General features: G+C 45.6%; 1 protein-coding gene across 1 annotated transcript in view; it reads left to right on the top strand.

Annotated features, from left to right (window-relative positions):
• The first annotated feature begins 2,412 nt into the window (after nucleotides 1-2,412).
• LOC119372356 (ATP-binding cassette sub-family C member 2) overlaps nucleotides 2,413-24,712 on the top strand; it is a 38,564-nt gene continuing 16,264 nt past the window's right edge. The window contains exons 1-6 of the mRNA XM_037642831.2: nucleotides 2,413-2,505; nucleotides 6,255-6,395; nucleotides 10,514-10,648; nucleotides 16,497-16,558; nucleotides 17,876-17,992; nucleotides 19,696-19,827. Coding sequence (XP_037498759.2) covers nucleotides 2,413-2,505; nucleotides 6,255-6,395; nucleotides 10,514-10,648; nucleotides 16,497-16,558; nucleotides 17,876-17,992; nucleotides 19,696-19,827 — 680 coding nt within the window. The remainder of the gene's footprint in view (nucleotides 2,506-6,254; nucleotides 6,396-10,513; nucleotides 10,649-16,496; nucleotides 16,559-17,875; nucleotides 17,993-19,695; nucleotides 19,828-24,712) is intronic.

Below are 24,712 nucleotides of genomic sequence, written 5' to 3'. Positions count from 1 at the left end.
AAAATAAATTTTGCTCCTATGGACCATCACACGTACATCAATCTGAATAGGATCCAACCGAACCTAATTTATAGCCATGAGCTGGTGTGGTTGAGCGTCATGTGGAGAGTTCAAGTGGTAAGAAACGGCAAGAGAAGTGCCAACAGACGGAATATATGAAATATTGTTGAAATAAAACGTGAACACAATAAAAATACATTGACACAAGAAAGAACGAAACCAGATAACCCTAGTGATATTAATGATATGAATCCAGAAAATGGCACCAATGAAGAAAAAAATCAGCTTATAGAAATAAAAGAAAGTTGACCTCTTCAAGAGTATTTTCTATTCAGTATGATTTTGGCCTTAATTTTTAGCCACGCAGGCTTGCTCTATGCCGCATTGTTTTGCAGGCAGAATAAATGTAATGTAATGACGTAGGCTACATTTTTGCAGCGGAAAAGCCGGCAGACTTTTTGGTGATGCAAGCTTTCGTTATATGAAACCAGAGTTTTAGCTTGTGAAAGCGGATGCCACCCATACAGAATTTATCTTTTTTTCGTCGCATAGCAGGTGCAGATGTAGGCTGTATAATTCCACTCTACCCCAGTCTCGCAGTTTAGGCTGTTTGAGTCACGACGCGCAGTGTCAGTGGATGTGCACCCGTAACCTGTGCTTCTTTTCGTGTCCGGATTTTCTCACTCATAGGAGCTGCGGAACGTTTGCTACAGTGACCATGCGATAAAGTATGTAAAGCGTAAAGTACAGTGCCCGTCGCCCGAAACTGACACAGAGATTCAGACATTTCTTGTTTTTTTTTTGCCATAATAGCTCAAACATACTTAACCTATAGTGTAGGCCTTCGGAAGGCTTTTGGAACTGATCAAGTGGGTAAGCGTGTTCGCAAATTTTTTAAGATGGTGATTGGTATTGGGTAGGTAATATAAACTACTCTTACAGCTTCCCGTATTCTCCGGGGAACTTTGCCATTTTTATTTAGCCGCGCGGCAAGCTTTTCTCTGTAACGTAATGTTTTAACGAATTCACAGTTTGATATCCGGAAAGTGAGGTCGGCAACATCGGCTCTTCTGTCTTTCAAGGAGTCAATCGCTGAAAACACAGAAAACATAACTTGTGTACGCTTCCACAGGCAGAATTTAGCTGATCGTTTGACTGTCTTTACCTTGCTACATTGCCAAAAACATTTGAGAGTTTCCTAGTAGTCAGCCGCTTCGCGGCCTTGTTCAAATCTTGTCTGAATAAATTAATGCATTGCACAGATAAATGACCAAACTATATGTCTTACCTATATACCCAATAGATTTGATGCCCCACAATGTAGTGTGTTGGTACTATTTCTGTTTAACGTTTATATTGATGAGATAAATTGTATAAAGGGCAGAATTTCTTATATATTATTGTGACGGTATACTGTCCTTTTGACCTCAATAAATTTCTACCAGTTAACATCCCTGCGTAATCAACTCTCGGTCAAGCTATCAGTGTGGCGACTAACAAATAATTTTAGGTAAAAAGCAACTAATATGGAGCTAATGCTATTTCATGCAAAGGACAGCACATTAGTACCTGATAATGCTATCGAGCTATAAATGCAAGGACATATTGATATTATGAACAAATTGTTAATAATAATATCTGGGGTTTTACGTGCCAAAAGTACGATATGATTATGAGGCACGCCGAAGTGGATGGCTGCGGAAATTTCGACCACCTGGTGTTTTTCAACGTGGACTGACAGTACATAGGCCTTCAGCATCTCGCCCTCATCGAAATGCAACTGCCGCGGACTGGCGACCTTCGGGTCAGCCGCCGAGCACAGTAACGGCTACTTCACCGCGGCGGACCATGACAAATTCTTGGAGTATGTTTCTGAACTATCTGGAGCTTGGAAAGCCATATTCACTAAGAAAAAAGCAAGAAAAGAGCGGAAAGACTGGGAGGTTCGCTATTTCTTAGACAGGCTGGCTACCCTGCGCTACTTATCCAATAAATGTTTTTACATTACTGTTGTCGTATCCAGCTATCTCAGTATGCTTTCACCTTTTGCTAAGCTTCAAATTTATGACGCATTATTTACTTCGAACAAGTTCCGATTTTTCAGTGCAAGTACTTGTTTTTTTTCCTATGTTTCTTTTCTATTTGAATCTGTACAGCCCACTGCCAATTTTTGTATCTGTTGTTGTTATGAAAGAAAGTGTTGTTTTAGAACTGTCTTCAAAGCTCGTACTGATGGTCACATGCTACGCATTCATGCTACTGCTTCCATGTGAGGTCTGTTGTGCTGCTATCAATGATTTTATTCGATGCTTTCGCATCCTGGTGGATTTTACACTTCATTTGCAGATGGCAGACGCGCTATGGCCAGCCGAGGTTGCGTCGTTCCTGCTTAAGCTCGTTACGTTGGTCATCATGGTACTGCTCGGTATTCCCCAGACGTTGCCCAACAGCTATCCCGCTGTTAAAAAGGGTCCGTACTGGACATTTCTCAATGTTTTCCAACTGGTAAGCATTCCTCAACCGCTTTTAAATAAGGCCCGTTAACAGCGGGGTGGCCGTTTAATGTCTCCGGGGAGCGTTCGCAGTTCCTGGGAGGGTATGCGCCAGAGAAATAAGACAAGCTCCCCTACTCGCCAGTAGTCCACTAAAATGAAGTCTTGGGACAAGAGCGTATGTGCCACGGGGAGAGAGTAGAAAGAAAGAAAGAAAAAGAAAGAAAGAAAGAAAGAAAGAAAGAAAGAAAGAAAGAAAGAAAGAAAGAAAGAAAGAAAGAAAGAAAGAAAGAAAGAAAGAAAGAAAGAAAGAAAGAAAGAAAGGAAGAAAGAAAGGAAATTACACCATCTCCCGCTAAAGGGGACCATGAGGCGATGCGAAGCCGGAGCACTTGCACGATCGCGTTCCGTTGGCGTTCGTTGGGCATGCTACCGACCTCGCGTCGTGGAACGCGAAGAGGAACGCTACGCGCGTCATGTCTTCCCACTAGCCTGGTCGTTAATTCTCACAGGGCGAGCGGGGAACGCGGTCGACAGGTACGCGAGGGGGAAGCGTAGGAGAGGAGAGAGAGAGGGAGGGGACGCGCGTGCGCTGGCGCTCATCGCGGCGTTGCGAAGGAGAGGTAGTGCAGAGGGGGAGGGGGAGCGGGGGAGTGGAGAGGGGCAGGGGAGAGGGGGAGTGGAGAGAAGGCATGTAGAGAGGGTTTGCGCGTGCGCAGTAAGGGTGGTCACGCCGCACACCACCACCACCACCACTGGATTGAACTCCGCCGTAACATGCTTCGCATCTAAAGAGACCTTGTGGCACACATTCAGTCGGCCATGCAGGAGGACAGTGTGTATGGCCTCGTTTGCATCGATGGAGACCATGTCTAGCAATGTGATGCCACCAGCTCCGCTGTTTAACCAGCATTCTCGACGTTAAGTCAGTGAAGCTGCTTCAATTTTTTACATGTTTTGAAGAGAGGAACTCTCTCCACAAGAAAGAGATATCATTTCTAACTGATAAATGTTCAGGCACAGGAAGTATCTTTTCAGAGGCTTCGGCTTGAAATGTTCCTCGCACCGTTCATTGTACCTGGTCTTCAGCATCAATAAAATCTGACCAAACAACGTTCGGCCAATCAACACATTCTTTAAGCATTCCATGATATTTTATGTTTTTCCCTCTTAGCTAACATCTGGCGGCTTCTTCCACACAGGTGCTTCTCCTGTTCTCCGCTGGGTTGGCGATAACCAAAGGCTCAGGCGTGTTGGAGAGCGTCTATCCATTTGGCTTCAACATCGCAACACTACGAGGGCCGACATCAGATTTCGCTATGGCACTCTCTATTGTAAGCAATCGGACTTAGTAATGAGGTAACGTGTCAGTACCTGACTCGTTCGCTAATTACTGAGTGAAGAGCTTCTTAAACATCCCGGCTGACAGGTCAGCTGACCCAGTGAATGACTTCCTGGCCAAATGAAGTACTGAAAAATAAGCAGCGCAACTTCTAACGCAGGAAAAAGGAAGAACCGTAGACAAGCACGAGTGTCTTGATTTTACATCGAGTATCCGTGCCTGGTCGCCAAAATGATTACTGTTATCATTGAAAGACTGGATGTCAAGTTTTGGCTAAATAACTTCCTGAGGGACTACAAGTCGATTGGGATTGTCTTAATTGAATCTATAACTACCTGTCTCATTGGTTGACCGGCTATGGATCTCATCCTGGCCCTTTGACACCTGGCCATTTAGCTGTCTGATGAGTTGACCCACGAAATCACCTTCTAACTATTTGATAACTACAGATAAGTTTCGACTAAATGACTGTCTAACCCATTGAAAACTGGTCAGTTGAGTGCGTGACTTTCTGACTCACAGATTGACAGATCGAGAGGCTGATGGGCTGACTGACTTAATCAATGACTGAATGATTCATTGGTTGCTGGGTGAAGTGTGGCATCCTGTCCTTCAGGTGATCCGCCATGGCGGAGAGCTGTGAAAATGTTCCCCACCATGTTGCACTCTGTAACACTTGAAGGTTGAAGCCTGTTGTGCACTGGTGATGCATTTGTTATGCAATCGGGGATCACACTTCTTTCAACAGATAACAAGCCGTAGTTTGAGAGACACGCATTAAGTTACCTTGAAGTTCGCATTCGACTGCATTGTCACAAATTTCTGCGGTCTGTGACGTCACTACGACGTCACATGGTGACGTCACAGCATGACGTCATCGGGGACGTAGATCACGTGGTTTTATTTTTACCACTTCATTCGCCGGCCGTGTTTCGTTCAAGGGACTGCTCAACAAGGCACTTAAATCTTTCGACTTCAAATATCCATCACATCGAGAACGTACACATTCCCCCAAAGCTTCATACATCATCATTTTTTCCGAATTTTTACGCTGAAGAGAGCAGTGTGAGCGGCCCGCAATCGAAGCCGTAACCTCTTTACAGAGCATCATGGGCTCATATCCCCGGAACTACCGTGGCTAGTCAATAATACCCTTGCGTCTACTCCGCAAGTATCTCGCACTCAAAGGTATCTCGCATTAAAGTTCTATTCCTTGTGGAGTCAGCGAGGAGGCGAATGTAACGCTGCTCTTTCCAAAGCGCCTATTGGGTCTCGTAAACAGGAAAGAATGCAATTGATGCAGCGCTAGAGACGAAGACGAAAGGAACACAGAGTGCACAAGACGATCGCTGACGTAATAGTATCCAGCGCTCGTCCTGTGCACTCTGTACACCCTGTGTTCCTTTCGTCTTCGTCTTTAGCGCTGAATTAATTATGCATGTATTCCAACTAGCCCAACTTCTACAACAGGGAAGAAGTCATATCGCTGTCAGTAACCCCCCCCCCTCCCGCCTCCGCAACTGATATCACAACACCTACGTCTAAAGCTGCATATGGATACCGGTTCATAACGTCATATCAACTCATGGGGTTAGTGGCCTTACGATGTACTGGCGTTTCACAACAATAGCAAATCTGCGCACCTGTTTCTGTAGTTTAGTCGGTTACGAGCGCGCAAAATTTGCTCCACGACAAAACCTACTTAACAGGGAATCCATTGAAAGGGAGCTTGCATGCATGCTCCAGAATGCAGTCCTACGTGATTGCATGCTGAAATCGCGATGTTGCTGCTTCGGTGTTCACGTTATGTAGCGTTGACACACACACACACACACACACACACACACACACACACACACACACACACACACACACACACACGCACGCACGCGCACGCACGCACGCACGCACGCACACACACACACACACACACACACACACACACACAGACACACACACACACACGCGCACACACACACACACACACACACACACGCGCGCGCGCGCGCGCGAAAATAAGAAATGCGGGAGACCAAAAACGAACTGCGCTGCGCAGTAATAGTCTCTAAAGTGCTCGCCTCTCAAGTGATCCCTTCTCAAGTGTCCTACAGAAAAAAAAATTAAAATCCTAAAATTCATAGCTGTACTTTTCTGCGTTACAGAGTAACGTTTGTTTTCACTCTAGTTTAGGATGCTCCTTCGTCCCTGTTTTTCTTCCTTTAATCCCCTATCCGTACTTTATTAATCTATATCGCGGACATGTTCACCTTTCCCGTATTCCCTGTGATCCTGTGTAGGATACTGCGGCGCTCCTGTGTCCGTTGCTGACACGGCATGCAGCTGAAGCCAGAGTTCAATAACCAATAAAATGTATTAAAACACTGTGGTTACATCAAACGTCTCTTTCGTACTCGCCGCAGGCTCTCCTGACGATTTTGCTGTGGTGTCGATGGCAGCGGTGCCTTCCACCGTCGGGATTTGCTGTCACCATATTGGGTCTCATGTCGACGGCATGCATGCTGGACGTGTTCCAACTGTGCGCCTCAGTGACGCACCTGCAGGTACGCTGTAATCGTAAAACGGTGACATTTAATGCCGCGCTGGGCATTGGTTGCAGGACGGCGGCGGTAAGCTAGCGTCCGACAAAGATTTATATATAAAGGCTCCTCCGTGATTTCGTACTCAGCTGTACGCCGTTGCGCACTGGCGATAAAGGAAATGGAGGGTTTGTGAAATGCTTTTTTCTTTGTTTTTTTTTTTCTCAGGAATGAAAGTTATTATTTGTTTTGCACGGTCAAATGTCAGGAAATAACTGATAAAAGAAACGTAAACGGTATTTAAAGTGGTGTAAGCTACACTGGACCCTGGCGGCAAAAGGTTACGTTATGGGGAATCTCAGAAAAAAAAAATTTAGGCAGCTTCGCGCTGGTGGTGCCAAGCCTGAAGGAAGAGCGCAGCTGGGTGGCCTTCCTTGTTTGGCTTTGTTTTTTTCTTTCTTTCTTCTCTTTCTTTCTCTGTTTCTTGTATCTCTTTTTTGCATTTGTTTCTTTCTTTCCATTTCTTTCGTTCTGTCTCTATCTATTTCTTCCTCTTTCTCGCTCTTTCTATCTTTATTGCTCTTTCTTCTCTTTCTTTCTCTCTCTCTGCTTCTTTGTTTTTTCTATCTTTTTCGTGTCTGTTTCTTTCTATTTCTGTCTGTCTCTTTCTATGGGTCTCTTTGTCTTTCTATCTCTTTATGTCTTTAATATTTTTTTTATTTGATAGTGTTCAGGAGATTTTGGCACTTTTGTCTAGCGCCGGCTACTCCTTTTCACGGATGATAGTATACGGTAATGTTTCAGCAACGAAAAGAAAAAAATACGTAAAAGATTAGTTAGGCAGAGCTCATATATAGTCCATTTACATAAAAAGCGCAAAAACCACACACACATACAACATACAGTATCTTCACATAATAGTATAATTCACATAAAATGTAATCACACGAACACTGCATATGCCGTAAGTAGCACGAAACGTCCAATCACATAACAGTACCGAAATTCGCAAATTCCAGTCGTATGGGTTCAAAATGAGTTCGCACATGAAGCGACGCACGCGACACAGTCAGGTCAGTATGTACGCATGAAATCAGCTTTTGAAAGTTTTTCTCAATAATTTCCAAGTGTGTCACTTGTTTCTAGAAATTTTTTGACTGAAAGTGGTGCACATTTTTGCGAGGTATGTGTTGGCCATGGACCTAGGATTTTTCGTAGGCAGAAGGGCCTACGATCCAGTGCCAATAAATTTCTTACTAGTTGTTGTCTTTCGCCCTGATATTGCCTTTATTTCTCTCTATTTTTCTCTTTCTCTCTCTCTGGCCCATGTGTTTCACGTGCTCTACTTCGCCGAGCAGTCTTCGCTTAACGCTCGCACCTGCTGTATTCGGCAGTGGGGCTCGCACTATTCCTGTGGCGTATACCCACCTGTGGAGTTTTGCACGTCATCGATAGCTTGAACATCTGCGCTGTTAAAAAAAAAAAAGACACAGTTTCGCGGCAACGGCGAAGCAATGAATGCGATAGCAACAAATTGGAATGTAACGAGAAGCACGGAAAGCAGCTCGAAATTGCCAGCGTGTCGCTCGAGCCCAAAGGACGCACAAAAAGAACGCACAAGGACGAGCGCCAGCTTTCATGCTTCACAGCTCGACACTTGAAGCGCACTGCTCAAACATAAAGCTGGATGCACGAAAAGAAGGAATAGGTGCACACAGGACGAGAGCGAACTGTCACAGTTGCTACTTATTTCTGTTTGAACAGCGCGCTCCTTTCGCAAACGCGGCCGCTGCAGCTAGCGAAGTGACCTTCATAAGCTCTGTGACTTCAGCGCGGACATCGCGGGGAAAGCACAAGATATACAACCCCCCGCTTTCCCCTTCCGCCCCCCCCCTTCTTTCCTCGAGATAAGCGCACGAAGGCGACCACAGCCTGCAGGGCGAAGAGCATTGGCGTTCGCAGGAGCGGCGCGACGACCTTCAAAACGCGCATCGCGCGCACTTCGCGCAATGTCGGTGGTGACCCAGAAAGCACGCTGAAGTAAATGGTGTATATAAATAGCTCGCCTTCAGCAATCTGTAACACTTATTTCGCGTGGCCTAGCCGACTAACGCCGTGCGCTGCGGAGCGAGAGGTCAGCCGTTCGATTCCTCGCTTCTCAAAAAAAAAAAAATATCTGAATTATTTTTCTTTGTGGCTTTTATATATACGTATATATATACATACATATATAGGGGCCCTGACGGCGTCGACAGACGCCGACGGCAAAAACCAGCCGAGAGTGTTCATATAATTGCTATCGCAATAAAAACAAGCAGAAGACGACCCACCGCCGTGGTCTAGCCGTTATGGTGCTCGACTGCCCACCCGAAGGGCGTGGGATCGAATCCCTGCCGCGAAGACCGCATTTCGATGTAGGCGAAATGCTAGAGGCCCGTGCGCTTAGATTTAGAGTCACCTTAAGGAACCCAAGGTGGTCGAAATTTCCGGAGCCCTACACTTCGGCGTCTCTCATAACTGATGCGGAATATAGGAACGCTATAGAAATTGGGACGTGATTAAGAGACACACAGGCCATGCTCGCGTGCCCGTTTTATTAATGCTCCTTTGTTCCACATCAAGTACGAATCAACTTGCCAAAAACATCTCTTACTAGGCCACATTTCTCCTACGCTGTGAGTGCCTGTCCTGTGTGTCTCTTCCTCGCGTCCACGTTTCTTTAGCGCTCCTTTTCTCAGCCTCAATCATATCCTGGTTTTGGGACGTAAAACCCCAACAATTATTACCACCAGAAGAAAAGGGTATCTATGCAGCTTCAAAAAGGCTGCCCGGGCTGCTTTATTGCAGCAGTGCATTTTGTGATTACAATCCTTGTATTGCTATTCTCGTTCAGTCAGTGCTCAGATCGATGCCCTGTCCAAGTTATTAATGTGATCTTCCGGCCGCCGTGAACCGTCGGTGATAAGAGTGGCATAAAACTAGAGCGGAAGTCATAGCTATAAACGGCAGCCGTGGTTTCGAGTTCGCATCAGTATACGCGGGAATAGTGTGCTGTTCTACGACAGTACTGGCCTAAACATGGCAAGGTGACTGATTTTCGTGGTTGGTTATTCATACTGACAGTAAACTGCGCCTGCCCCGCCACGGTGGTCTAGTAGTTATGACGCTCGACGGCTGACCCGAAGGTCGTGGGATCTAATCCCGGCCACGGCGGCTGCATTTTCGATGGAGGCGAAAATGCACGTTAAAAAACCCCAGGTGGTCGAAGTTTCCTGAGGCCTCCACTACGGCATCTCCCATAATCATATCCTAGTTTGGGCACGTTAAAACCCCAGATATTTTTATTATCAGTAGCACTAGTAAACCACTCCAAAGAAGTTTAAACGGGTACTAAAAGCAATAAGACAGGATCTAGCACTGGACCCGTGCCTGCCCCATCTGGTTGCTCTTCATACCCGTGTCATTCATTCATTCATTCATTCATTCATTCATTCATTCATTCATTCATTCATTCATTCATACATTCATTCATTCATTCATTTCATACTGCGTACCTCGAGGGCCCAATACGTAGGCATTTTACTGTCAGTATGTCATAAACCGTGCAAAAGTTCTGTGTTTCATCGGATCCCGGGATCCAAAATAAGTTTGCCAGTGTACGTGTTTCACGGCATTTGCAAGCCTAAAATTAATATTAACTTAAATTACGTAGAACGGTTTGAAAACTACCGGTTGCGAGGAAATTATGCGGGAACATATGTTTTCTATATTTATGAATAGCACCGTCACGCTGCACCATTTGTATAGAATGTATTGTTCACCCGCCACTGTGGTTTAGATGTTACTGTGCTCAACTGCTGACTCGAAGGTCGCGGGATTCAATCCCAGCTGCGATGGTTGCATTGCGATGCAGACAAAATGCTCAAAACAAAAACCCGTGTGCTTAGATTTACGTGCGCGTTGAAGAACTCCAGGAGGTCGAGGTTTCCGGAGCCCTCCACTACGGCGTCTATCGTAATAATATCGTGGTTTTGGGACGTGAAACCCCAACAGTTATTATTATAGCTTCAACTGCATTGTTATACACGTGTGCCATATGCCTTTGGTAGCTGAACTTCGATATCATTATTCTTTTTCTTCAGGACATAAGACTGTCGGCACAACTCTTCGAGAAGGAGTCATTCATTGTGAATTTCGTCGCACTGGCTGCAATTCTGGGAAGCTTCTTGCTTTCTGAGATACAAGACTTGGTCCTCAAAAAGCGGAAAGGTCGTTTGGTGAGTGACGTGATTGAGATCATATTTTCTACGAAAGCAAAAACTCACAGGGCGCATTTCGCATTCGCCTAAGACGACTCGAAGGCGAACGTCATCCGATGTGGCTATCATCTTACTGTGCACATTATATCGACGTCCAACGTTCTCTAAAGTCAAGAATCTTTTTGTCCATTTTACTTGATTCACATTTGCATCCTAATTACTACAAAATAACATCCCCTATACCTTCCTCGGTTTTCTTGTCTGTTAGATCAAATTAACTATCAAGAATGTAACTTTCACGAATCAACTTTCACTAATTAACTCAGTATTCGCTTAAGCTGCTTTTGTTATCATCTTATTATTAACTCTCCCTAATTTAGCTTAGTAACTTACTACTCACTTAGTTTGCTTTATCTTCATATATACATACACTCATGCATCACTCCCGTTCCGTTTGTATGGCTTTCGCTTCCCTAGTGTCAGTAAGCCGAATCACTTCAACGCCACTATTTTGTGCTATTATGATATGACATATATGATGATAGTCGCCTATCGTCATACTTCCCTCGTTCTTTTTCTCTCCCTTTTCCTCTTAACACAGAGAGGAGTAGCAGGCTAGAAATAGACATTCCAGGTCGACCTCTCCTCCTTACTCTTCATGAAACGTCTTCCTCTTCTGCTTCTTCTTCTGCTGGTGCGCCAGGCAATCGTCTTCGACTTCTTGGCGCGGTCACATGATATCAGCCGGTCAACGCCGCAGAGACGAAGTGAAGACTCAGCTCCCACGTCACATGATATCTGTGTTTTTTTAATACGAAAGTGTTTTATGCTGGGGTCTAAGACGACTTCACTGAAGCACTTATTTCTGTCGCGGAGCGTTGTAAAATGTCGACTACAGATGACAAAAAAAAGTAGAAAAATGTTTTGTCGCTGGGAACCGAACCCACGACCCCACGCTCCAAAGCTCGCGGCGCTAAACGACTCGGCGACAGAGCGTACGCTCTTCGGCACACTAACGACGAGCTATTTATATGCACCATTTACCGCTAGTGGTACCCAGAGCTCGGTGGCACTTCACCGTGTTCTTGTTATCACCATCGAGATGTCGCGCTTGAAAGGTCGTCGCTAGACTTACTGTATATGCTACCTTTAGCTGGCAGAGTTGCGCATAGGTCCGCCATCTTGCCCGCCGAGGCGTCCACGTCATGCAGGAAAGCCACCCTTTTAGAATGTAGCAGCCAACGCGGCCCAGCGGCTCCGCGTGCTTTCTCGTTCGTTCATAACGCGTCGCTGGAGCAATGACTTTCACTTCGAAGAAAAAAAAAAGAGAAAACTCAAAAAAAAAATAATGAACTTAGATGAAACGGGTGCTATAACCTGTTCGATTGCAGTCACTATCGGAAGCAATTTTTTGTTTTAAACAGAGAACAGGGAAACTTCGGCCGACACGATTCTGGACAAATCAAGTTCAGCAAATCGCTTGTTTCAAGTAGTTTTTGACGCAGCGCTTTGCAATATTAAGTAGGTGGCTCGAGAATACAAGTGCTAGAAGTAGCACTCTGTGTTTTACAAATAACGCAAGCAGACCAGAATTTTACGCATATCTAGGTAGCTGTGGCATAAAGTAAACACTGGGTAATACCGCAGAATGTTCGGACTGTTTTGATAGGCTTGTAAGGTGAATATTCACACATTCACTGGCGCACAATTTGATCATTCTGTCCCGTTCGATTTTTGTCAATGGCTAGCCAGCCGTTGGCAGTGGGCGAAAAGTAATCGCCTACCCTAGTCGCAAAAATATTGGTTTGTGCAGTGGGGAGCGCAACACCCTGTAATTGGCGCAACTTCTCAGCATTGAGTCACAGCGCTAGTCTGCACAGGCACCACGAAAACTGGCATTCACTAAAAACGGACAACACAAGACACCAACACAACACCAACGAAACACATTCCGCGCTGAGCCGGATCGCCTCGCTGGGCTGCTTGGGACAGCGCCGCGGTGGCACGGCGGTAGAGCAGCGGTGGTGGCGCGGCGGTCGCCAGCACCCGCGCGGCCGTGAAGTTGGCTTTCCCTCATATAGACGCTTTTTGCCCACGTGAGCGCGCTTGGCGAATCGGGGCGCGAGCGGCGAGCTTTATCAAAGGCACAACTCTGCTACCCAAAGGTAGCATATATAGTACCTCTAGTCGTCGCCCATCTCGTTGCGACGCGCGCGCGCCTCCTACCTATACAACCAGTACTTTGTCCTACAGGGCGTGGTCGCCCATGCGCGCGCTTATATCATGATGGGGACCCTTTGTATTTCTTTTGTGTTCGCCGCAAAGGTTGCATTGAAGTTACGTGCGCACGAAAGTCACTTCCCTCGCTGCAGCGGGCTCGTTTGCGAAAGGCATGCGCTGTTCAAACACAAAAATGTAACAACTGTTACAGTTGTTCGTTCGCGCTCATCCTGAGTATACTTGTGCGTTCGTTTCGTGCGTCCTTCTTTGTGCATAAGCAGCGCGCTTAAGTGTCGAGCTGTGACAGCTGTCAGATCGCACTCGCCCTGTGTGTGTTCTCTTCGTGCATACTTTGTGCTTCTTGCCGTTCTTCGCGTGACATTCCAATTTGTTGCTATCGCATTCATTGCTTTGCCCTCAGGATGAAACCACGGTGTGTCCAGGTATATCTCGTGTAGGACAGCCCCAGTCTATGTCGTTTGTGTGTCTTCTCTTGTCTTCGTTTCATTGCGCTGCACATACTCCGTATATATCAAGTCCAGGTATACGTTAACAACTTCAGCTACCACAGCGGTTAAATCATGAGCATGGGCGTTAGTCGTCGGGATGGAGACGTACCACTATAGGCGTCTACGTGGGTGCATCCATGTCAAACGGTGCTGTAGCTGCCAAACACAAGTAGACATTGTAAGCTCTCATAGATGAATGCACAATAAACGCTCAACTACATCTCTGAAGACACGTTTCAGTTTCGTGTTATACCGATTCCTATGATGGAGGGATCAGCCATTAGGTCACGCGAGCACCGTTTTTTTTTTTGTTTGTTTAGTCACACGAACGCTGCAAGGACGACGTGAGGGAGAAGCTCGCGTGACTTGAGACACGCTTGAGATGTCACGTGAGTTTCAGTATCACATGCCGCGTTCATGCATTTGCGGATTTCGCTTTGATAGCCTTAAAGGAGCCCTGCAACACTTCTGCAGCGTGGTCGGAAGACGCTGCCGATCGGTAATCGAGGCTCCGGAGAACACGCGAGCCAGACATTATAGACCTTACGCAAAATCTGCTGCCATCTAGCGGCCGCCGTGTGCATTTCCACCATGACAAGGGGGCAAGAAGCTACGCCCGTTCGTCAGCGCGCGTCATGACCTTGAGCACTTTCGATTCTTTTTTCTTCGATCGCGCGGCTTACATTCAGTGTGATCGCGAGCGAGCGCGCGGCCACGGCGTGGCATCCCGCGGCGGCCGCAGTAAGTACGCAGCTCACGATGCTCAAGTCAGCCGGTGGTCGTGGACTTTGTGTTCATGGCACGGCCACTTGGGTTTATCACTTATCATTTGGGTTTATCATTTGGGCATCATTTGTCGAGACAAAAGCGAGTGATTTCTAGCTGTCTTTGGGAATTAATTGTAAATTCCAGGTCGCGTGCTGCGCTATAATGTTTGGCTCGCGTGTTCTCAGAAACCTCGACTACAGATCGGCAGCGTTTTCTGACCATGCTGAAGAAGTATTGCAGGGCCCCTTTAAACTTTTCGTGCGCTCTTGTGTTGTAGGATATCTTGGCGTTAGAACGCTATTAATCTGTGCGTATACGCGAATTAAGTGACATGCTTTTATTTAAATTATAACTAATGTAAGGCAAATTCAAATGTTCTGTTTTTCTATAATAAGCGAAGGATTAGCTGTTACCATTTCTTCTGTAGTGCTAGTAACGCTTCCTAAAAAAAGCAAGAAATTAACGATTAACTTGGTTATGTCAAGTGATGCCAGAGTGACGTTTCCTTTGGATGGGCTTACTATTTGTTGCTTACAATAACCTCCAGGCTGCTGTCGTTCGCCCCGAGACGTCAGAAAAAAATTGGTTGAAAGCTTCATTGTGGTGCGCTTAGGCAGTGGCGTAGGCAGACAGACAGACAGACAGACAACGAACTTTATTGGATCCTGAGGAGTTACGACCCCCTAACGGGAGGCCGTTGTAACTGCTGGCCGCGCCCACGTAGAGGACAGAACGCCGTGACGCTCCGCCCTTTCCTGGGCCATCTGGATAGCCTGGGTTGCTGTCGGAGTGCCGTGCTTCTGATGGCCTCCTCCCATTCGGCTTCGCTGGAGAGAAGGGTTTGAGGCAACGCGGGACATCGCCAGAGCATGTGAGCCATGGAGCAAAAGGTTTCACTGCAGTCGGGGCAATAGGGGTCAACGTCCGAGTACATCTTACTGAGAATGCCCCGCGACGGGAAAGACCCCGTCTGCAACATTCTCAGAGTAGCTGACTGAGCTCTGCTGAGCTTCGGGTGAGGAAGAGGATAGACTCTCCTGCCAAGTTGGTAATGCTTTGTTACCTCATTAAATGTCAGAAGTGGATCATTCTGCTGAGTCCCTTCCTGCCCCTCCGGAGCCTCCAGACCGCCGCGGCGCGTGAGTTCTCGCGCACGATCGTGGGCCAGCTCGTTGAGGTTTGGGAAGCCCTCGAGAACGTTCTTCCCCGTGTGTGCAGGGAACCAAGTGATAAAATGAGAGCCGGGACAAGCCCTCTTCTCTAGAATGGAGGCCGCCTCTCGAGCGACGTTGCCCGATTCGAAAGCTCTGATTGCCTCCCTCGAGTCGGTGTAAATGTAGGAACGCTCTGGGTCAGACAAGGCCAACGCTACCGCAATTTGCTCCGCTATACCCGGGGTGGCCGCCCTCACTGAGGCGGAGGAGCGAAGCTCCCCCCGCCCGTCTATAACCGACAACGCGAACATTCTCCTGTTCCCGTACTGCGCTGCATCGACAAAGACGGCGGAGTCCATGTCATCTTTAACTCTCCTCAAGATGGCTCGTGCACGGGCTTTACGCCTACCCTCGTTATACTGCGGATGTACGTTTCGCGGGAAGGGCCCCACCATGTAGGTCGCCCTCATTTCCCGACTCAGTGTTGTCCGCCGTTCCTCCATAATCCTAGAAGCCATGCCAACCTCGTCAAGGATTCTCCTGCCAGCCTTTGTTGACGATAGCCTAACCACCTGGGCAGTGACCTGCGCCTCTATTATCTCGTCTATGTTATTGTGCATCCCGAGTTGATCTAGCCTGTCGGAGCTCGTGAAAATAGGCAAGCCTAGGACTTTCTTGATGCTCTTGCGCATGAGCGTATTTAACTTCCTTTTCTCTGTTTTAGTCCATATTAGAGCTGACGCCACATAATTAATATGGCTCATGAGAAACGCGTGGTACATCCTAAGGAGGTTGTCTTCACTTAACCCCTTCTTGCGGTTGGACACCCTAGCGATTAACCTTAGCATATTCTCTGTCTTGGCTGTAACGTGGTTCAGAAATATTTTTTTTGGGGGGGGGGGCACCTGCTTGACCCAACATTGGGTCTGGGCAGATAAATTGTCATTTTGTGCTCTGTATCCCATGGGAAAAAAATTTCTTGGGGGAAGAGGAGCACGGGCCCCCCCCTGGCTATGCCACTGCGCTTAGGCGTAAGACATTGCCTCAATATATACGCTACTGTTTACTTGATGTTTTCACTCCCGAACAGTATTCAATATTGTCTCTCCGGTTATTCATAGGCTTTTACACTCAACTACGTTCCTCCGAAATACCAGCGTCTTTTATTTGCCGACGAACATAAGCGTCATTCTTGTCTCACGCTTTCTTTTTCAGCAAGTCTCGGATGAAGATACATTGTCGCCACTTGGTAGAAAAGCCTGCGTGTTGCTATTACCGTAAGTCCTTGAAGTGGATTTTTTTTTTGTTGTTGTGAATACTATTTGTTATCGACCGTGGGTAGGGCGGTCGTTGTCTAAGCTGTCTAAGGCGTCGAGGTGTCTAAGTGTACATTGCGTCGCGCTACTGCAGAGCGCGAAGTCATGGGTTAGACTTCTGACAGCAGCCATCACATTGCGTTGGAGGCGTGGCGGAAAAATTTGCGGCGCCGAGCTTTGGATGGAAGCTGGAAAATCCCAAAATGACAACGTTCACCTAAGGCATCCCTCATAGCTGACTGCGCAGAGTTGAGACGTTAAGCACAGCAATTGAATCTTTCCAGTGCCACTTTGCAATGTCCAGGAGGTCATGCTTGCCTCAAAGTGATCTGACGTGATGTGACAGGTAACCTTTAAGCTGCGGATTCAGATATTGAAGCGAAGCTGTGCTTGCCAACCATCTGTTAGATTGACTTCGGTCGGTCGGCCGGTTGTCTTTCTGCTGCCCAGTAGAGGATGTATGGGATTAAAAATGCGGAGCTGCAATTTTCAAGTTTACTTACTTTGAAAATTGTCTATAATTCTTTGTCCCCTAGCTAAAATTTTTGCGCTTAACACAATTTTTTTACTAGCCTTCACCTAGCTTAACGTAGCCTACTAACTTAATAAAAATCCGTTAAGCAGTTGCCAAGCTAGAGCGTCCCTTTGTTTTACATGTGTTTTTTAATGAGGAAACGGAAATGCCTTTTGAGCTAGAGGTACTTATAGGGGCCCTAGAACACTTTTTTTAACCTGAAAATGCACTTCGGATGCGATGCCTTCGAATGAATACATTTCTTAGCATAATGTTGATAATGACCTGACAACTACGTAGATGTGGAAAGCTAGTAAAACTCCTTCACATTCTAATTTAGTCTAAAGCTGTTAGCGTAAGCCAGTGACATTTTATGGGGGGGTGGGGGGGGGGGGTTATGGGTGCCTGCTGAATGCACCGAAATGTTTCGATCACATATTCACATCTCCCTTGTCTATAAATCGTGAGTACTTGTTTACCGCGTTCCAAAGAGGCTGACAAGATGGCAGCGTTCCTTCGCACATGGCGGTAGCACCCATTGACCGCGCCGCCACCATATTGGATCAAACGGTGGAGCTACTGCGTTGTGAGATGCTGCCGCACTGGTTCAAACGGTGGACACTGCCACCACCCTGTACAAAGGAATGCCGCCATCGAGGTGCCCCAATTCTGAAAATTTCGCAGCACCCTATTCGAAATGCATTAGTTGGGCGCAGCACACTGGCGCTTCATGTTTCTAATGTCCCATTGTCGTCGACACGCAGGCTCTTCAGGGACACGTACTCGAAGGTCGCCACAGCATCGGCGCATCTTCCTCCCCTGCGAAGAGGGCTGCACTGCAAGAACCTCGCCCAAGCACTCACTGCGAAACTCGCGGCAAGGTAAGTTCCGCTAACTGCTCCACCCTCATGGTCACGTTGAGTTCATTACGAAAAAAATTGAAGGTCGCGCGATCGAATCCCGGCCGCACTATTTAACCTATGTAACTTGCGCCCTATATAACCGCAGTCGTTTTGATAACTGTACCAAGCTACAATAACAGGCACCATGTCCCCGCGGTGGTCCGTTGGTTATGGTGCTCAACTGCTGACCCTGAGGTCGACGGATTGAATCCCGGCCGCGGCGGGTGCAGTTCGGTGGAGGCGAAATGCTTCAGGCCCGTGTGCATAGATTTGTGTGCACGTTAAAGAAACCCAGGTGGTTAAAATTTCCGGAGTACTCCACTATGGCGTCCCTCGTAATCATATCCTGGTTTTGGGACATAAAACCGCAACAATTCTTATTAGTAGTAGTAGTAGCAGTAGTAGTAGTAGCACCAGTAGTAGTAGTATCAGTAGTAGTAGTAGTAGTAGTAGTAGTAGTAGTAGTAGTAGTAGTAGTAGTAGTAGTAGTAGTAGTAGTAGTAGTAATAGTAGTACATTTGATCAAATGGGCTATAAAAGACGTCATTGTTCTGATTATGTACCTGGTAGTAGTTTTTTTTTCACTATGCGCCATAAAGAACAATACGCACTCTATGAAGCAGTGATAAGTATGCCACTCTATCGAACATCTGGGCGCTATGTGGCGCTACTGATGTGTAGCGCTGTGTGTAATGACAGTTTGACATCGAAGGCGGAAGTTCAAGAGAAGGTGAAGGCTTGCAGTGAGGAAAAATACTTGAACAGGTGGTGTCGCTGGAGCCAACCTATTGACACGTTGACTCCAGCGGCACTGCCTGGTCAATGTTTGACAGAGCTGTTGTATACGTCTCGCTATGCAAGTCACATAAAGTTACTTGAGTTCGACATAATCTAGCCGGCGTTCGAACACTTTTAACCGGGTTGTATCTGTACACATCCGTCTGTAAAGTATTTTGTCTAATAATAAACATTAATTAAAATATTTATTGGTCTTGCGTGAATGCTAGCTATATCCAGAAAGCCGGATCTTTCGGTCTAATAATTGTTGGGGTTTTACGTTCCAAAACGAAGATATGATTACGAGAGACACGTTGTGGAGGGCTGCGGAAATTTTGACCATCGGGTGTTCTTTAACGTGTACCTAAATCTAAGTACACTGGCCTCTAGCATTTCGAGAGCCATTGAAATGCGGCCGCCGCGGCTGGGATACAATCCCGCGACCTTCGGGTCAGCATTGGAGCACCATAACCCGTAGACCACCATGACGTGTAAGGATTTTTTGTCTAGATTCCTGGCAAGAACTAGCACTTTACCCAGCACCTTGTAATAGTGCAAGATACGTCGCCTGTGCTGATGGCAATACATACGTATGTGCGCGCGAATGTTACGTATTACACATATAATAATTAGACTTCCGCGTGCATGCTTGACTAAAATGTTCATGATTGCCAAAACAGTGCATAAAGAACGGACGAACACAACGTGACATACAAATAACCGCCTGTCCCAGCAAGCTTGAATCACCGCCCTTGTGATATCCAGCTGATTTATTTTTACCAGAAACACACAATTTGCAGAGCCGACATCACAAGCAGCACTGACGTCATCATCACTCACAACGTCATTTGTAGCATCGACGTCAGTGCAAAGTTCTGACATGCCGCCCTTCCTTCTGTATCCAGGCAAATTGTTCCCGGACGCCGGTCAACATTTGTGTTCGCATTGGCCAAGGTGCTGTGGATAGACGCCCTGCGAATGTTCGTGGTCATAGCTGCGTACTACGGCGCCATATATTCAAGGGTACCAGCGCTCGAGTGAGTCACTCATGTCATTGTGTGTAGCACCGCCTGATTGATTAATTAATTGATTGTTGTGGATTGGATTGGAAACGTTTGTTGATACGACGTCGGCAGATGTTTTTAGCGCAAAAACGCAAAAATTGGGTGACTTTTAAGCTTAGCCGTTAAGAGTTGAACGCGATAGCGATATTCACGCACGCACGCACGCACACACGCGCGCACACATGCATGCACACACGCACACACACGCACGCAACCTGCGCGCACATACGCACACACACACGCGCGCGCACTATCACCTTCCCCATCGCTAGACTGACTTCGCTTCTAGGTGGAGAACGAAACTGTGCCACAAGGAAAGGACAAGTGCAAACGCCCTCCGGCTCCTATCTTTATTTGCATCTACCTGGAATTTTCGCTCACGGCTAACGCTGCTTTTTCGTTCCCAACCAAAGACGCCGACGCCGTCGACACCGGAATTTCTGCGAAACAGGCTGTTTAACGCTATCGCAGAAATGTGTAGCAGATCGAAGGTCTATGTGAACTAGCGCGCTATGCCGACTTTAAGGCATGACTCCGGTTTGGGTGAAAAACATCAAGTACTGTAAAAGAAATAGGAATGGCAATGCTCGAGATGACCAGTGGGTGCTCCTCTTAGTGGGTGCTCCTCTTGGTTGCCTGCTGCAAGGGTTTTCAGAGAAATGGCCGTCACGATAGCTCAAGTAGATCGACTCCTCGATGAAAAATTTACTAGCATATTCCACTGCAATATCCGTAGCATAAGGAAAAACCTAAACTTGCTTTTTGCCTTTCTTTCTAAACATGTAAACAGCTTCGACGTGTTAGCAACCACAGAAACGTGGTTCAAGAAAGGGGATAATGTTACAATTCCCGGTTACGAGACTATGTTGCATCAGCGCGACTCATGTTCGCGTGGTAGCAGAATGGAGCTTTTTGTGAAAAAAGGCTTCGCATATACAGTTATACCCTCACTGAACTGCGGTTCTCCAGATCTCGAAGCCCTCTTTATCAATATCCACTGTTTTGGCATAATCGGCGTATTTTATCGTTCTAATGCAACGCACTTCCTCGATAAGATGGAAGAAATTCTTTCCTATCTTTCAACTAAGTACCAAAACCAAGCCGTCATCGTTGGGGATATGAATATCGGCAGCATTAACTCTAGTTACACTCATTACACACAACTGGTTTATTCATGCAGTTGTTTTTATAATCTCATAGACACCTCTACGAGAATAACTATTACTTCAGCAACAACGATTGATCCCATTTTAACTAACGTAAAACCGAAACTGAACGCTGGTGTTTATGATGAACCGATAGCAGATCACCTTTCCACCTTTGTTTCCATAAGCAAAACAACAAACAAGAATGCGCAATTTTCCCCCACTACCAGCAAAATAGATTACAACTTACTACGAAATAACATTCTCGCCATTGAATTTGAAACTTTGTATGAATATGACGTCAATACTGAGCTTTAAAACATAACAAAAGCCCTTCGCTGTGCCATTGAAAATAGTCGTTCAAACGTGTCTGCACGCTCATATAAGACCCCGCTAACTCCTTGGATGACAACAGAGATCCTTGCACTGCTGAAGAAGAAAGTTTTCTGGTACCACAAGTAGAGTCAGCAAAAAGAAAATAAATATTATTTAGGCCAGTTTAAATTGTTAAGAAATAAGACTGTGCTTCTCATAAGACAACGAAAGAAGGCCTATTATTCTGGTCTCATTTTCCAAGGGCAAGGCGATTCTAAAAAAAAAACATGGTAAATTGTAAAAGATGTTGTTGGACCATCACAGCGTGTATTACCTGACACCGTTGATGCGCATATACTTGATAAATTTATATTTTTTCTTTACTGAAATTGGTACAACTTCAGCAACAATATTCTCTCATAGCGAAATGAAATGGTTTTCACGCTCCTTATCAAATACGTTTGCTCTTCACAACATTAGCTTCGATTAAATTCATGACACTGTTGCCAATATAATAACAAATAAAGCCAGTGCTCTAGATGGCATTTAAGCTCGGTTAGTAAAAGATAATACTCATATCTTGGGTCCCATCCTATGTCACGTATTTCACCATTGCTTGCCCACGTCAACGTACCCATCCTGTTTAAAAAAAACGCTAAAGCTGTGCCGGTATATAAAGATGGCGATCGCTCTCATCCTTCGAGCTATCGGCCTATATCTGTTTTAGGCATTTTAAATACCATGTTCGAGAAGACTCTTGGAAAATGAATGCGCGTATTTCTTGAAAATGTCGTGCATTTTGCCCAGAGCAACGTGTATTTCGATGGCATCATTCAACATCAACCGCTGTATTATCGTTATCACAGAAGATTAACACGGCATTACACAACAACCTTCTTGTAGCAGTTGTTTTTATTGACTTAAAGAAAGCGTTTGATACTGTTGACCACGATATTCTATTTATGAAATTAAAACACTCGGATTCCGCGGCAAAGTATATCATTGGTTCTCTAGATGCATTGATGGACATCATCAAATGGTCAAAATGCAAAATCTTACGTCTTCTGTAGTAAACATAATGGTGGCGGCACCGCAGGGGTCGGTCCTCGTGCCGCTATTATTTTCACAATACGTAAACGACTTGTCATGCATACTCAAAACGGCTGAGTTGCTAATGTACGCCGACGATACAGCTTTCATAATTACTGCCGACAACACAGCTGACCTAGAATATAAAACTAATGAAGAGCTAAAACTATTTGTGTGTGGTTTATGGTGAATAAATTAACACTTAATACACAGAAAACTAAGTATACTATTTCTCGCTCCCGTTACCGATATGTAAACGATGAGTCCTTTCGGCTTACATGAACAACTGTCAACTTGGGCAGGTAAGAGAATTTAAATATCCAGATGTAGTATTCGACAGCCAATTAGAGTGGGAAAAACAAATATATTCTGTATGTACTATGTTAGTATCTGGCTGTAGCATGCTACTAGCTGCGAGAAATTATTTTAATAGTAATATTTTCAGAGTGCTTTATTTCGCATTTGTTCATTTGTTCATTGTTACGTATCATACTGCGTGGACTCATGGGGATGGACCTTTAAGCATTGTCTCGAACCTATCCGCATATTGCAAAAGCGAGCACTTAAAATACCAGATAATGCAGCCTATTTCACAAGTTAGAAATTCTAACGTTGATCATATGCGGCAACATAAAATGGCAGTCACCGTCAGTAATGTCGTTGCATACCTTTCGATGTATCAATCTTTTCTTCCTCCTCCCGCGTAACTAGATGCGTGACATCGCGCACTTTTAATCTTCCACCTACCAACGACGTGTATGGTGAACGCTTTTTGCAGTTCGCAGGCGTTAAGGCATATAATAAAATACCACTTCAGATAAAAGACGCAAAGGATTTCTCACATGCACTGAAGAAATATTTGCTCATGCAGAACAATAAAATATAACCATGCACAAACCTTACGCATATTTTTGATGTTTCGCCTATGCTCGTTTTGCTTATGTAATTATGTACATATTGGAAACAGTGTTGTAATGATTACATTTCTGTATGTGCTTTCATGCATATAATTTATGCACTACTTCATCCTAAATTCTAATAAAATCTTTTTGTATAAAATCCCTTGTTTTCTTTTCTTAGAGTTTTCTTGTGATTTTTTTTTATTTGTTACACATATTGTTATTGAGCTTATATACGTTCTTCCATTAGACGCTCTACTAGCCTATCGGTCTAATGAGTGTTGGGAATTTACATGAACTGTATCGTAAACAACCTCAATAACGTCTTGAAAGTCTTGAAAGTTATGAACCCTCCCTGATGTTTGAAAGCGTATCTCTGGACTATATGAATGTCCTGCGCTTGGCTTTCAGATGTGGCTTGCTTTTTGTCACTCAAACCCTGAATGAAAAGATATATTGTGCGGACAGATTTTCTTTTCGCTTCTTTTGCACTCATCTAGTCTGCCCTCCTCCCCATCCACCAGTGCAGAGTAGTTAACGGGGCTATTAGACTAATTAACCCCTCTGCTTTTCATATCTTGTTTTGTCTCTCACTCCCGCTCTCATGAAACTAAGACGCATGGGGCAGCAGCGGTTACGTTTCTCGGCTAGTAGGCATAGCGAGACTGTAGAGTTATACTGTGTACGGACGTGGCACCACAACGTTATTGGAGGGAAACAGCGCGAAAGACGAAGGACCAGGCAGAGCTGCACCACAACGCATGTGGCACTGGGGACAACATTTGTAGCGAAGCGCGCAGAGACTTGCCCAGTGGCTTTCGCCATAAGCACAGCACGAAGTCGATCACGCCAGCGTGACAAAGTGTACCTGTAACTCCTGGTAGTGACAGCGGTATATCGCAACCGATTGAGCTTAACCCATATATGCGCATACGAGGAAAAATTGAGCAAACAAATATTTTTATTCACGAATAGGGGATTTGTGCCCTCAACAAAACGTACGAAGTATTATTTCCTGTGAGGTAAGTGCAACACAGTTTTGCAGCGCTTTTTGCACCAAGCTTTTTTCTCGTGGCAGGCAGCTCAAGTTGTGTATTTGCAATAACGGGCAATAGTATGGTCACTGCTATCCAACTTATTTTAGCACGAATGGTGGAATGGCGGGATTTTTGAATAATGTGAAGAAAAAGAAAGCGTCATAACTTAGGCTATCCTCCGTTCCAGGGCCTCTCCCGTACAAAGTACACGTTCGCTCAGATGAAGTAGTCCGTACGTGGTATTATTAAGGGCAAGCAATGTGTAGGCTATAGCACATGTTTCGGCAGACACCTGCTTCATTTGCTATAAACGGCTCCAGTCCTCACCTAAAGAAGTAGCGGTTTTAAACCCCATCAAAGAAGCGTCTTACAT

This window comes from Rhipicephalus sanguineus, chromosome 10 (assembly GCF_013339695.2).
Source record: "Rhipicephalus sanguineus isolate Rsan-2018 chromosome 10, BIME_Rsan_1.4, whole genome shotgun sequence".
NCBI classification, from domain to species: domain Eukaryota; kingdom Metazoa; phylum Arthropoda; class Arachnida; order Ixodida; family Ixodidae; genus Rhipicephalus; species Rhipicephalus sanguineus.
This window is presented reverse-complemented; position numbering and strand designations above follow the sequence as displayed.